The sequence below is a fragment of the Aegilops tauschii genome, chromosome 6 (assembly GCF_002575655.3).
Source record: "Aegilops tauschii subsp. strangulata cultivar AL8/78 chromosome 6, Aet v6.0, whole genome shotgun sequence".
In the NCBI taxonomy this organism is placed as follows: Eukaryota; Viridiplantae; Streptophyta; class Magnoliopsida; order Poales; family Poaceae; genus Aegilops; species Aegilops tauschii.
In genome coordinates this window covers 479,598,188-479,613,418 of record NC_053040.3, presented here as the reverse complement: position 1 = coordinate 479,613,418, position 15,231 = coordinate 479,598,188, and the positions used below count along the sequence as shown (strand labels likewise).

General features: G+C 48.5%; 1 protein-coding gene across 1 annotated transcript; it reads left to right on the top strand.

Annotated features, from left to right (window-relative positions):
• Window positions 1-7,922: 7,922 nt before the first annotated feature.
• LOC109761766 (cinnamoyl-CoA reductase 1) lies at window positions 7,923-9,412 on the top strand. Its single transcript, XM_020320587.4, has 4 exons — window positions 7,923-8,198; window positions 8,278-8,432; window positions 8,532-8,714; window positions 8,811-9,412. Exons 1-4 carry the CDS (start codon window positions 8,054-8,056, stop codon window positions 9,339-9,341), a joined length of 1,014 nt encoding a protein of 337 aa, XP_020176176.1. The 5' UTR covers window positions 7,923-8,053; the 3' UTR covers window positions 9,342-9,412.
• The last annotated feature ends 5,819 nt before the right edge of the window (window positions 9,413-15,231 follow it).

Sequence of the window (15,231 nt, the reverse complement as noted above, 5' to 3'; positions counted from 1 at the left end):
TATCTGAGTTTCCTATCAATACAATTCTAGCATGGATAATAAACAATTATCATGAACAAGGAAATATAATAATAACCTATTTATTATTGCCTCTAGGGCATATTTCCAACAGTCTCCCACTTGCACTAGAGTCAATAATCTAGTTCACATCACCATGTGATTAACACTGACAGGTCACATCACCATGTGACCAACATCCAAAGAGTTTACTAGAGTCAACAATCTAGTTCACATCATTATGTGATTAACACTCAATGAGTTCTGGTTTGATCATGTTATGCTTGTGAGAGAGGTTATTAGTCAACGGGTCTGAACCTTTCAGATCCGTGTGTGCTTTACGAATATCTATGTCATCTTGTGGATGCTACCACGCGCTATTTGGAGCCATTTCAAATAATTGCTCTACTATACGAATCCGGTTTACTACTCAGAGTCATCCAGATTAGTGTCAAAGTTCGCATCGACGTAACCCTTTACGACGAACTCCTTTTCACCTCCATAATCGAGAAAATCCTTAGTCCACTGGATATTAAGGATAAGTTCGACCGCTGTCATGTGATCCATTCCCGGATCACTATTGTACCCCTTGACCAACTCATGGCAAGGCACACTTCATGTGCGGTACACAGCATAGCATACTGTAGAGCCTACGTCTGAAGCATAGGGGACGACCTTCGTCCTTTCTCTCTCTTCTGCTGTGGTTAGGTCTTGAGTCTTACTCAATACTCACACCTTGTAACACAGCCAAGAACTCCTTCTTTGCTGATCTATTTTGAACTCTTTCAAAATCATGTCAAGGTGTGCGTTCTTTGAAAGTGTCATTAGGCGTCTTGATCTATCTCTATAGATCTTGATGCCCAATATGTAAGCAGCTTTATCCAGGTCTTCCTTTGAAAAACTCCTTTCAAACAACCCTTTATGCTTTCCAGAAATTCTACATCATTTCGGATCAATAATATGTCATTCACATATACTTATCAGAAATGTTGTAGCGCTCCCACTCACTTTATTGTAAATACAAGTTTCTAACAAACTTTGTATAAACCCAAAACTTTGATCACTCCATCAAAGCATATATTCTGACTCCGAGATGCTTGCTCTAGTCCATGGAAGGATCGCTGGAGCTAGCATACCTTTTAGCATCCTTAGGATCGACAAAACCTTTCTAATTGTATCACATACAACCTTTCCTTACGAAAACTGGTAAGGAAACTTGTTTTGACATCCATCTGCCAGATTTCATAAATGCAGCTAATGCTAACATGATTCCGACGGACTCAAGCATCGCTACGGATGAGAAAATCTCATCGTAGTCAACTCCTTGAACTTGTGAAAATACTCTTTGCCACAAGTCGAGCTTCATAGACGGTAACATTACCGTCCACGTCCGTCTTCTTCTCCATTTATCTCGGATTTCATGGCTTCTAACCATTTGTCGGAATATGGGCCCACCATCGCTTCTCCATAGCTCGTAGGTTCATTGTTGTCTAACAACATGACTTTCAAGACAGGATCACGTACCACTCTGAAGTAGCACGCATCCTCGTCATCCTACGAGGTTTGGTAGTGACTTGATCCGAAGTTTCATGATCACTATCATAAGCTTCCACTTCAACTGGTGTAGGTGCCACAGGAACAACTTCCTGTGCCCTGCTACAGACTAGTTGGAGTGACGGTTCAATAACCTTATCAAGTCTCCACCATCCTCCCACTCAATTCTTTCGAGAGAAACTTTTCCTCGAGAAAGGACCCGTTTCTAGAAGCAATTACTTTTGCTTCCAGATCTGAAATAGGAGGTATACCCAACTGTTTTGGGTATTCTATGAAGATGTATTTATCCGCTTTGGGTTCGAGCTTATCAGCCTGAAACTTTTTCACATAAGCATCGCAGCCCCAAACTTTTAAGAAACGACAACTTAGGTTTCTCCAAACGGTGTCGTCTCAACGGAATTGCGTGATGCCCCTTTTAAAGTGAATGCGGTTGTCTCTCATGCCTAACCCATAAACGATAGTGGTAATTTGATAAGAAACATCATGGCATGCACCATATCCAATAGGGTGCAGTTATGATGTTCGGACATACCATCACACTATGGTGTTCCAGGCGGTATTAATTGTGAAACACTTTCCACAATGTCTTAATTGTGTGCCAAACTCGTAACTCAGATATTCATCTCTATGATCATATCATAGACATTTTATCCTTCTTGTCACGACGATCTTCAACTTCACTCTGAAATTACTTGAACCTTTCAATAATTCAGACTTGTGTTTCATCAAGTAAATACACTCAGCATCTACTCAAACCATCTGTGAAGTAAGAACATAACGATATCCACTGCATGCCTCAGCACTCATTGGCCTGCATACATCAAAATGTATTACTTCCAATAAGTTGCTCTCTTGTTCCATCTTACTGAAAACGAGGCCTTTCAGTCATCTTGCCCATGTGGTATGATTTGCATGTCTCAAGTGATTCAAAATCAAGTGAGTACAAACGATCCATTTGCATGGAGTTTCTTCATGCATATATACCAATAGGCATGGTTCGCATGTCTCAATCTTTTCAAAAACGAGTGAGTCCAAAGATCCATCTACATGGAGCTTCTTCATGCGTTCTATACCAATATGACTCAAATGGCAGTGCCACAAGTATGTGGAACTATCATTACTATTTTATATCTTTTGGCACGAACATGTGTATCACTACGATCGAGATTCATTTTTAGATGCAAGACCATTGAAGGTATTATTCAAATAAACAGAGTAATCATTATTCTCCTTAAATGAATAACCGTATTGCGATAAACATAATCCAATCATGCTTAACGCAAACACCAAATCTCGATGGTAGAGGGAGCATGCGATGCTTGATCATATCAACTTTGGAAACACTTCCAACACACATCGTCATCTCACCTTTAGCTAGTCTCCGTTTATTCCGCAGCTTTTATTTCGAGTTACTAACACTTAGCAACCGAACCGGTATCTAATACCCTGGTGCTGCTAGGAGTACTAGTAAAGTACACATTCATATGATGTATATCCAATATACTTCTGTCGACCTTGTCTGCCTTCTCATCTACCAAGTATCTAGGGTAGTACTACTTTAGTGACCGTTCCCCTCATTAAGAAGCACTTAGTCTCGGGTTTGGGTTCAACCTTGGGATTCTTCACTAGAGCAACAAATGACTTGCTGTTTCATGAAGTATCCCTTTTGCCCTCGCCCTTCTAGAAACTAGTGGTTTTACTAACCATCAACAATTGATGCTCCTTCTTGATTTCTACTTTCGCGGTGTCAAACATCGCGAGTTGCTCAAGGATCATCATAACTATCCCTGATATGTTATAGTTTATCACGAAGCTCTACTAGCTTGGTGGCAGTGACTATGGAGAACCATCACTATCTCATCTGGGAGATTAACTCCCACTCGATTCAAGCGATTGTGGTACTCAGACAATCTGAGCACATGCTCAACGATTGAGCTTTTCTCCCTTAGTTTGCAGGCTTAAGAAACTTGTCAGAGGTCTCAAACCTCTTGACGTGGGCACTAGTCTGAAATCCCAATTTCAGTCTTCGGAACATCTCATATGTTCTGCGACGTTTCAAAAACCGTCTTTGGTGCCACAATTCTAAACCGTTAGCATTACTCACTGAACTATCACGTAGTCATCAAAACGTGTATGTCAGATGTTTCGCAACATCTACAGACGACGCTGAGGTTCAGCACACCGAGCGGTGCATTAAGGACATAAGCCTTCTGTGCAGCAATGAGGACAATCCTCAGTTTACGGACCCAGTCCGCATAATTGCTACTACCAACTTTCAACTAAATTTTCTCTAGGAACATATCTTAAACAGTAGAACTAAAGCATATGACATAATTTGCAAAGATCTTTTGACTATGTTCATGATAATTAAGTTCATCTGATTAATGAACTCCCACTCAGATAGACATCCCTCTAGTCATCTAAGTGATACATGATCCGAGTCAAACTAGGCCGTGTCCGATCATCACGTGAGACGGACTAGTCATCATCGGTGAACATCTCCATGTTGATCGTATCTACTATACGACTCATGTTCGACCTTTCGGTCTCTTGTGTTCCGAGGCCATGTCTGTACATGCTAGGCTCGTCAAGTCAACCTAAGTGTTTCGCATGTGTTCCGAGGCCATGTCTGTACATGCTAGGCTCGTCAACACCCGTTGTATTCGAACGTTAGAATCTATCACACCCGATCATCACGTGGTGCTTCGAAACAACGAACCTTCGCAACGGTGCACAGTTAGGGGGAACACGTCTCTTGAAATTTTAGTGAGGGATCATCTTACTTACTACCGTCGTTCTAAGCAAATAAGATGTAAACATGATAAACATCACATGCAATCAAATAGTGACATGATATGGCCAATATCATTTTGCTCCTTTGATCTCCATCTTCGGGGCACCATGATCATCTTTGTCACCGGCATGACACCATGATCTTCATCATCATGATCTCCATCATTGTGTCTTCATGAAGTTGTCACGCCAACGATTACTTCTACTTCTATGGCTAACGCGCTTAGCAATAAAGTAAAGTAATTTACATGGCGTTATACAATGACACGCAGGTCATACAAAAATAAAGACAACTCCTATGGCTCCTGCCGGTTGTCATACTCATCGACATGCAAGTCGTGATTCCTATTACAAGAATATGATCAATCTCATACATCACATATATCATTCATCACATCTTCTGGCCATATCACATCACATAGCACATGCTGCAAAAACAAGTTAGACGTCCTCTAATTGTTGTTGCAAGTTTTTTACGTGGCTTGTATAGGTTTCTAGCAAGAACGTTTCTTACCTACGTAAAACCACAACGTGATATGCCAATTTCTATTTACCCTTCATAAGGACCCTTTTCATCGAATCCGTTCCGACTAAAGTGGGAGAGACAGACACCCGCTAGCCACCTTATGCAACTAGTGCATGTCAGTCGGTGGAACCTGTCTCACGTAAGCGTACGTGTAAGGTCGGTCCGGGCCGCTTCATCCCACAATGCCGCCGAAACAAGATAAGACTAGTAGCGGCAAGAAGAATTGACAACATCGACGCCCACAACTACTTTGTGTTCTACTCGTGCATAGAAACTACGCATAAACCTAGCTCATGATGCCACTGTTGGGGAACGTAGCAGAAATTCAAAATTTTCTACGCAACACCAAGATCAATCTATGGAGTAATCTAGCAACGAGGGGGAAGGGGAGTGCATCTACATACCCTTGTAGATCGCGATGCGGAAGCGTTGCAAGAACGCGGATGAGGGAGTCGTACTCGTAGCGATTCAGATCGCGGTTGATTCCGATCTAAGCACCGAAGAACGGTGCCTCCGCGTTCAACACACGTGCAGCCCGGTGACGTCTCCCATGCCTTGATCCAGCAAGGAGAGAGGGAGAGGTTGGGGAAGACTCCATCCAGCAGCAGCACGACGGCGTGGTGGTGGTGGAGGAGCGTGGCAATCCCGCAGGGCTTCGCCAAACACCGCGGGAGAGGAGGAGGAGGGAGAGGGGCAGGGCTGCACCGAAAGAGAGACATTCTCGTGTGTCTTGGGCAGCCCAAACCTCAACTATATATAGGGGGGGAGGGGGCTGCGCCCCCCTTAGGGTTTCCACCCCCAAGAGGAGGTGGCCAGCCCTAGATCCCATCAAGGAGGGCGGCCAAGGGGAGGAGAGGGGGGGCGCCCCACTAGATGGGCCCTAAGGCCCATCTGGACCTAGGGTTTGCCCCCTCCCACTCTCCCATGCGCCTTGGGCCTTGGTGGGGGGGGGCGCACCAGCCCACTTGGGGCTGGTCCCCTCCCACACTTGGCCCACGCAGCCTTTTGGGGCTGGTGGCCCCACTTGGTGGACCCCCGGGACCCTCCCGGTGGTCCCGGTACATTACCGATTTCACCCGAAACTTTTCCGGTGACCAAAACAGGACTTCCCATATATAAATCTTTACCTCCGGACCATTCCGGAACTCCTCGTGACGTCCGGGATCTCATCCGGGACTCCGAACAACATTCGGTAACCACGTACATACTTTCCCTATAACCCTAGCGTCATCGAACCTTAAGCGTGTAGACCCTACGGGTTCGGGAACCATGCAGACATGACCGAGACGTTCTCCGGTCAATAACCAACAGCGGGATCTGGATACCCATGTTGGCTCCCACATGTTCCACGATGATCTCATCGGATGAACCACGATGTCGGGGTTTCAATCAATCCCGTATTCAATTCCCTTTGTCTATCGATATGTTAATTGCCCGAGATTCGATCGTCGGTATCCCTATACCTTGTTCAATCTCGTTACCGGCAAGTCTCTTTACTCGTTCCGTAACTCACATCATCCCGTGATCAACTCCTTGGTCACACTGTGCACATTAGGATGATGTCCTACCGAGTGGGCCCAGAGATACCTCTTCGTTTACACGGAGTGACAAATCCCAGTCTCGATTCGTGCCAACCCAACAGACACTTTCGGAGATACCTGTAGTGCACCTTTATAGTCACCCAGTTACGTTGTGACGTTTGGTACACCCAAAGCATTCCTACGGTATCCGGGAGTTGCACAATCTCATGGTCTAAGGAAATGATACTTGACATTAGAAAAGCTCTGAGCAAACGAACTACACGATCTTGTGCTAGGCTTAGGATTGGGTCTTGTCCATCACATCATTCTTCTAATGATGTGATCCCGTTATCAACGACATCCAATGTCCATGGTCAGGAAACCGCAACCATCTATTGATCAACGAGCTAGTCAACTAGAGGCTTACTAGGGACATGGTGTTGTCTATGTATCCACACATGTATCTGAGTTTCCTATCAATACAATTCTAGCATGGATAATAAACAATTATCATGAACAAGGAAATATAATAATAACCTATTTATTATTGCCTCTAGGGCATATTTCCAACATCGACCTCGGCCTACTGCGCGGGAGTGTGGCTGCTCCGGGTGAAAGCCTGGCCGGTGCTGACCGGCCGGCGACGACGGCGCCCGTGGGCGTCGCTATCCTCCTTGGAGGCGTCGTCGGGGATCTCCAAGCCGCTACTCTCGGATCAAGTCCTTCGGGTGAAAACCCAGATCCTGCTGCAGGATCGGGCGGTGGCGTCGTCTTCAACGTCGTTCCCCTCTTTAAGGCGCCGTCTTGAAGACTTTGATCCCTTTGGTGCTTCCTACAACTGGACGTGCACGGTGACTTCTGTTGCAACGATGACGGCGGTGAGCAATGTCGAAGGTGTGGCCTTGGTCATGGTAGTCGGCTCTCTTCTCCGACGTGTCCGTGGGAGTGCCTCGACTGCCTATTCCTGTGAAGTCGAAGCCGCGGTGGAGGGCCGGTGGTATACGATGACGCGTGACAGGCAGTTTGTTCGGTGATCCTCCGTGACGCCAACCTTGCCTAGTTTCCTTTGTAGTTCATCGTTCGTGTCGGAGCTGCGTTGTCTAGGTTGGATTGTATGGAGCATTGTGCTGCAGCTATTAGGGCTGTTGTTTTTCTTTTTCTTTTGATCTTCGGATCTTTTGGTCCTAGGACCTTCACCATTTTATTGTTTTTCGTTGCTTCCTGCTATTATCAATGAATGCCAGCGATGCTGGATCTTAAAAAAAAACATCCCTATTTGTCTGAACAGACTGGTTGCCGAGTCCATCACCGACCATATACTCCAAGCTGGCAAGCTAAACCGGAAGTGCTTGGTCGAGGCATCCAGTCCACAATACACGCGGACACGTAGTCGGCGGGCCAAAGTCGTACTCGTCGAGCTCTCGTCCAGCCGGTCCTCCATGACATCATGCATGACCAATTAAGTAAGATTTGAGCTTGGACGATCATGTTGGGCTGAACGTGAATCACGTCCGCGTGTCCGTGCTCCTGTTCAGTTTGATGCGTGCAAAAGCTACATTAGTCGAGATACGCACTGGCTCACGTCTCATCCTAATTTGTTATTGGTATCTCGTCCTAGCACACTCCAGACTCTGCGAACAGCTAGCACCTGTCGACCATCACCATGCAGTCCAGCTCCAAGGCCGCCGGCAATGGCGACGAGGAGCACCTGGTTTGCGTGACCGGGGCGGGAAGTTTCATCGGCTCGTGGGTGGTGAAGGAGCTCCTCCTCCGTGGCTACCGTGTCCGGGGAACCGCCAGGGATCCCGGTAAGCGCAATCATCGGTCCATCCAGCTCTCGCATCTCCATCCCTTCGCTTCACTGATTGGTTCAATTTGTTCGTCAAGCTGACCGCAAGAACGCGCACCTGCTGGCGCTGGACGGCGCCGAGGAGAGGCTCACCCTGTGCCGCGCCGACGTCATGGACGGGGACAGCCTCCGCGCCGCGTTCCATGGCTGCCGCGGCGTGTTCCATGTCGCCTCCCCGGTCTCCAACGACCCCGTCGGTTCACTGTCTCCTCTGCTCCTCTGAAACCTCAGGACACACGCGCCAGCTAACATGGACATGGTGCACTTACTTGCCCGGGCTGTTTGCTTGCAGGAGCTCGTGCCTGAGGCCGTGGAGGGCACGACGAACGTGACCACCGCGGCGGCGGACGCGGGCGTGCGGCGCGTGGTGTTCACTTCCTCCTACGGCGCCGTGCACATGGACCCCAACCGGAGCCCCGACACCGTCGTCGACGAGGCGTGCTGGAGCGACTACGACTACTGCAAACAAACCGGCGTACGTATGATCAAGCTCAATTCCATCTGCCCCCCATCTTTCTTCCCAAGTTGGCAGCGAACTGAGCGCACCGATCGATCCTCGTGTCGTGCGCAGAACCTATACTGCTGCGCCAAAATGATGGCGGAGGTCGCGGCGACGGAGGAGGCGGCCAGGAGGGGGCTGGAGCTGGCAGTTGTGGTGCCGGCGACGACAATCGGTCCCGCGCTGCAGCAGACGCTCAACTTCAGCAGCGACCACGTCGCCCGCTACCTCACGGGCGCCAAGCCGGCCTACCAGAACGTCGTCACCGCCTACATCGATGTCCGAGACGTCGCCCGCGCGCACGCCCTTGTCTACGAGCACCCTGACGCGTGCGGCCATCGCTACCTCTGCGTCAGTGCCGTGCTGCACCGCGCCCACTTCGTCCGACTCCTCAAGGACCTCTACCCGCAATACCCCGTCACCGCCAAGTGTGAAGACGACGGCAAGCCGATGGCGAGGGAGTACAGGTTCTCGAATCAGAAGCTCGGGGACCGGGGCTTGGAGTTCACTGACATGAGGACAAGCTTGTACGAGACGGTGATATGCCTGCAGCACAGGGGCCATGTCCCTGTCATCGTGCCACGTCATCGTGCATGTTTGTGAAATTATAATGTGTACACAAATTGAACTCGATTATAGCAAATAAATGAGGATAAGTACTCTGTTTTCTACAATTTTCCAATGTAGATATTGTGCAACGGCAATAGCGCACGGTGATATCCAAATCCTATATCCTTTATACCTAAATAAAGGCATTCCTATCCGATTCTCAATAATCGGTTAGAGCATCTCCAACAGGCGCACAAAAACTGCTTCGCGCGCTAAAATTCGAGTTTTTTGGGTGCCGGACAGCTCCAGCAGAAGCTGTAAAATAATGCACGCGCAAAAAAAGATTGGGCACACGCTAAAAAACGCTATCAGAAGCTGCAAATTTAGGGCGCCGGATTACGCGCGCTTCACAATTTGCACTACGTGTTTTCTTGGGCATGCATTTTTAGGCATCTGCTAAACCAACGTTGGGTCCGGCGCACTAAAAGTGCTACAGTGACGCGCTAAAACTATTTTAACGCGCGAAACTTTTATGTGCCTGTTGAAGATGCTCTTAGATGAGTAAGGTTTTGCTCCTCTAACCGGCACCTAGTCGATCTCAAATTGGTATTAGAGGAGTAAAAATAATCCTCGCCCGCCGCGGTTCTCCCTATATTTACTCCACCGTTCGGCAGCTGAGTAAAAGAATCTCACTCTCTCTTCCACTCCTCTGCCTCTTCTCCGCCCCCCCGTCCCGCTGTCGGCGCCATCCCCGTCGTTCCCCGCGGCCCCTCCCTCCGCAATGGCTGGACGAGGTGGCCGGACATCGCTGCCGATCCGCGGCGCAGATCCGCGCCGCCACACCCGCAGTTCGTCGTCTAGCGGCACATCCTCGAGCCGCCGCCGCACGCCCGATTGGCCGCCCCTTGCCCGGTTCACTGACTTCCCGGACCTCCATCTGCCGTGGGCGCTGCATAGGACATACATCGGCGTCTGGCAGTGCGCATGGGAGACATGGGTGGCGGAGATCACCGACCGGGAGACCCACATGAGGAAGTGGGTCAGGACGTTCTACATGGCGGAGCTCGCGACGATGGAATACGACCGGTGGCAAGTCCGGTTCCACGGCTTCGCCGCGAGGCTCAACTTCCCATTTGAGACGGCGCCGGTCCACCTCGTCCTTCCGGCGCGAGGGTGCGGTGAGTGCGGTGATGGCTCGGGTGAACCGAGAGGCAAGGGAGCACCTCGAGGCGGAGGCGCCCGCCGAGGCATATATCGCGGACCTCCGCCGCCAGCACCCCGAGCTCGTGGAGGCTGAGCGGGTGATGAGTGATATTTTTACACTCATTCATCCTTAGTTTAAACCAAGATATTTTATTTAAACAGAGATATTCGCTCCGATATTGCTACTAATAACTAATGAATGGAAAGATTTCCATAAATCCTATCTTTGATGTGTTTCCATAGAAATGGCCTAAAAAGGAAAGAAATCATGTGAGAACATGGAAAGGAATGGAAAGGAAAGAATAAGCAATCATCAGGAAGCGCACCAGCGGCTGCAGCACAAAATACGGTGTTCCATACGACAATCACCGGGAGGGACAACAATATTGGAATGTAATGTTTGAACTTTTTTAAATTTGAGCTAGTGCTGCATGCGCTATTTGAACATATGTACTTCATGTATTATGCGGCTGTTTGAACGTCTGGACTCTATGTATGCGGATATTTGAACATGCCAACTTTTCAAAAAAAAAAAAGAAGGCCGGATGTATGCGGGCAGCATTGGATAGCGATCTCCCGCATCCCTGTCTGCGGAATACGGAAGGAAATTTACGAATTACCGTTGGAGATGCCCTTAACAAGAAAGTTAATTGAAGTAGCTAGTTGGATACCTTGTCGGCGCGTAGGTTCGACTCCATCAACGAAGGTGGAGGATAAAATCGGGGAGAGTAGCCCACCGCTCGCTCAACTGCCTAATTGTGCATGCGCTAGTTAGCATTATAATTAGTTGTAGAAACAAAATTAGGTGGACCCTACTTGTCGGCCGGGTAAAGACTAGATCGGATCATCGCCCGCGTCAGCTGTGGGATGGCGCGCGACAACCGCTCGATCTCCGCATGTCGTTTGCACCATTGAGCGTGTTGCGCTCAAATCTCTTCAACACGGGCTTTCTTGCGCATCCGTCTAATTGCTATGTGCCAAAAAAATTGTCAGCGCGGGCGCAACTGTTTTCATGATCGAGCTTGTTGTGCTCGGACCTTTTCAACACGAGCCTTGTTGCGCTCCCGTCGAATTGTGACGTGCCATTGCAACATGTTGGTCACATAGGTTTGCAACAAGGTGTTGGAGATCGTTGCAGAAATTAAAAAATTTCTACGCATCACCAAGAACAATCTATGGAGTCTTCTCTCAACGAGAGGGAAAAGAGTGCATCTACATACCCTTGTAGATCGCGAGCGGAAGCGTTCAAGTGAACGGGGTTGATGAAGTCGTACTCGTCGTGATCCAAATCACCGATGACCGAGCGCCGAACGGACGGCACCTCCGCGTTCAACACACATACGGTTGGGGAAGACGTCTCCTCTTTCTTGATCTAGCAAGGGGGAGGAAGAGGTTGATGGAGATCCAGCAGCACGACGGCGTGGTGGTGGAAGCAGCGGGGATCTCGGCAGGGCTTCGCCAAGCTCAGCGAGAGGGAGAGGTGTCACGGGAGGGAGAGGGAGGCGCCAGGGGCTTGGGTGCGGCTGCCCTCCCCCCTCTTTATATAGGGCCCTAGGGGGGCGCCGGCCCTAGGAGATCCAATCTCCAAGGGGGGCGGCGGCCAAGGGGGTGGCTTGCCCCCCAAGCCAAGTGGCACTGGTAGAAAATGGGCCTTTAGTCCCGGTTCGCAAAGGCCATTAATCCCGGCTGTGCAACCGGGACTAAATATGCGCGACTAAAGCCCCCCTTTAGTCGCGCCTCTTACGAACCGCGACTAAAGGCCCATCCACGTGGGCGCCAGGAGTCCGTCGGGGCGGAGGACCTTTAGTCCCGGTTCTCGTGGCTAACCGGGACTAAAGGCCTCCTCCGCAGGTTTAGGGTTTTAGCCCCCCTAAACCTGGTTTCTTTTTAATTTGTAGTGTTTTATTTCTTTTATATTTTATTTTGTGTTTTATTTTAATTTTGATGAAGTTTCAGTACACATATTCTACGCTACTATATACATGCATATGAAATTTCAAACAAGAAGAATTCAAGAGGAATATATAATATATATTCAATCTCGGGTGACCATATACAACTTCGAACAAGTTTCCATACACAATTAGGATGGATGACCATATACAACTTCGAACAAGTTTCAATCTCGGGTATGCATATAAATTTCTTCGTCCTCGATATAGTGTTCTCCTTTAGGATTGATGACTTCCCTCATGAAAAATCCTGCTAATTCTTCTTGAATTGGTCGGAAGCGAGCTTCTGGACTAAGCCTCCTCCGCAAGTTATCCGTCGCCTTCCGCACGCTATCCGATGCCTTCCGCTCAGAGGTGTGTCTCCGGATGTTCTCACAAACATAGTATCCACATAGATTGGTCCCCGGTGGCTGCTTATCCACATTAACTAACCTTCTAAAATCTAGCTCATGTTTGAATTCACCGACAATTTCTTCTGAGAACCGTCTCCAAACCCTACAGGGCAAAGAAAATTAAATGAACAAGGGAGTTATTAGTTACTTGATATTAGGAAATGAACGAAAGAGACCGATCGATATAGAGCTCAAATGATTGAAAATAATTACTTTTGCAGCATTTTTCTCATGTCGGCCCAACGCTTTGGATCCGAATCCATAGAGTCCATGATTAGAACTCTGGAGGTGTGAAGTTCAATATTTAGCAGAATCCAGTGGAACCTGCGGACACGTTACATGCACAGTCATGCATAACTCATCGATTAGACATACCATGCATGGAGTAAACAAAAGAGAATGGGCACAAGAGAGAAACACTCACCCAAAATGGTAAGGAAATAGAATATGACTTTTGAGTTGATGCTTTCTAAGAAACTTGTACAAGTCTTTCTCCATGTCTTCGGGGTGATTTTGTAACACATGTCCATTAGCGATATGTGGGTCAATGAACCCAACATCATGGATGTTTCTTATTTTGCATTCCCAAATCTTCAATCTGCATAATAGCATACGCAACAATATAGTTAGGACAATATATATACATATATATATATATAGTGCAGGCAATGAAGAACGAGATGAGGTAGAAATAAATCACTTACATAACGTAGCAACTCAGGGTAGATTTGTCGAGCTCGCGCAGATTGAACAGCTGGAACAATTCACTCATATGAACTTGTACAGAGTACCGTTTGGTGTGATGCTCCTCTGTAACATCCGCATAAATATATTCTTTGTCGGCCCATGTTATGAATTGCTTGTACCAACGTAGCAGATTTCGCATTTGTGGTGGTAGACTCTTTTCCCGCACAGGCTCGACGAGAGGCCCATTCCGCACATATTGTAATGCTATCTCACATACTGGCGCATCCTCAAGGCCTAAGAAGGCACGAAGAGTCAAACCCATCTCGGACGCTTGTTTCATGGCACTCGCTACAGTCAATCCAAGTGCTGCCGCAGCTGCTATGATCTCGGGGTCCTCTTCCGGACCGGCTTTCACTATGAGCGGGGGGATCGATTGTTTATTCTGCATCCCGAGCTGGTCAACTTGTTTCCCGCATTTTTTACTTTCTTCTTTCTCCTCCTTCAATATTTTTGCTTGCCTACGAAGTTCATGTCCATAGTCGTCAGGCATATTCAGCTCGGCTTGGGACGGTGTCGTCAAAAAATCCTTAGCCCACTTCTTTTGCTTCTTAGTGAATACTTGCTTGGGCTTAGGCTCTTTTTTCGCCTTCGTATCCGCCTTCCATTTCTCATAATGAGCAGACGCGGCCAATTTGGTTTCAGCTTCACTAAGTTCCCAAGGCCTTGGGAGGAGAGGCTTCAGTGATGGCTCCGGTACCCTTGTGGTCTTAGGTACATAAGGGTCCAGGTTAATAGTCCAGGAGCGGGTTTCCTTGCTGTCCGCCTGCTTCTGCTTCTTCGCCGGAGGTGGATTGGGGGGCGTCGTACCCGCCGGAGGAGGATTGGGGGGCGTCGTACCCGCCGGAGGTTGTGGATCGGGGGACGGCGTCGAATGGCGTGAAGGAGGTGTAGGTGAACCACCACGACCACCACCACTGCCGCCGCCACCACCACCACCATCGGAGGGGGTGGACTTTTTAGCCTTGGCGCCTCGCCTGGAAACACTATGTACTTCTTTTTCCATAGAATGATCTGGCGCTTGACATCTCCAAGTCTTCTCTCCCCTTCGGGTGTAGCTTTGTCAATCTCCAGGTCCTCAAACTCTTGGACTATATCTTCCACCGTGACACGAGCATAGCCATATGCAATGGGGTTGTTGTGGTGGAGTGCTCCAGGTGTACAGGGTAAAGCACTGCCGGTAGCTACCTTCGTGGAAACGTTCCCCACGGGATAATGCAGATCACATTCTTTCATCTCCTTTACATCATCCACGGGGTAGTGAGGCTCCGGTGCACGAATCTCGATCATCGGTGCATTAGCACCAGGCGGGGCATCCGTGGAAGCCACGCTGCTTCTCCGCTGCTGGCTTCCGCGATCCGCTTCATGATCTTCATGCGGCCCTGCAGCCGATTTTTCTTTTACTAGTTCATGCACGGTCTGCTTCAACTCATGGAGTTCCGATGCAAACTTCGCCAAAAGATCTGCATCCCGGTCCGTCTTTCTCTTACGGCTTCTGTAACAGTACGGGTCATTGTCCTGGGAAAACCCTACTTTCCACGGAACTCTGCCTTTGCCTCGTACACGTCCTCCGTGTTCATCATTCCCGAGGGCTGTTGTCAGTGCGTCTTTCTCTCTGTTGAACTTGATCAAGCCCTCTTGAGCTTGGGTCAT

Excerpts from the sequence above, each read along its gene's own strand:
- LOC109761766 (XM_020320587.4), top strand. The coding sequence starts at position 8,054 with ATGCAGTCCAGCTCCAAGGCCGCCGGCAATGGCGACGAGGAGCACCTG. Across the intron at positions 8,433-8,531 it reads CCCCGGTCTCCAACGACCCC|GAGCTCGTGCCTGAGGCCGT; the intron begins GTCGGTTCACTG and ends GTTTGCTTGCAG. Across the intron at positions 8,715-8,810 it reads ACTACTGCAAACAAACCGGC|AACCTATACTGCTGCGCCAA; the intron begins GTACGTATGATC and ends TGTCGTGCGCAG.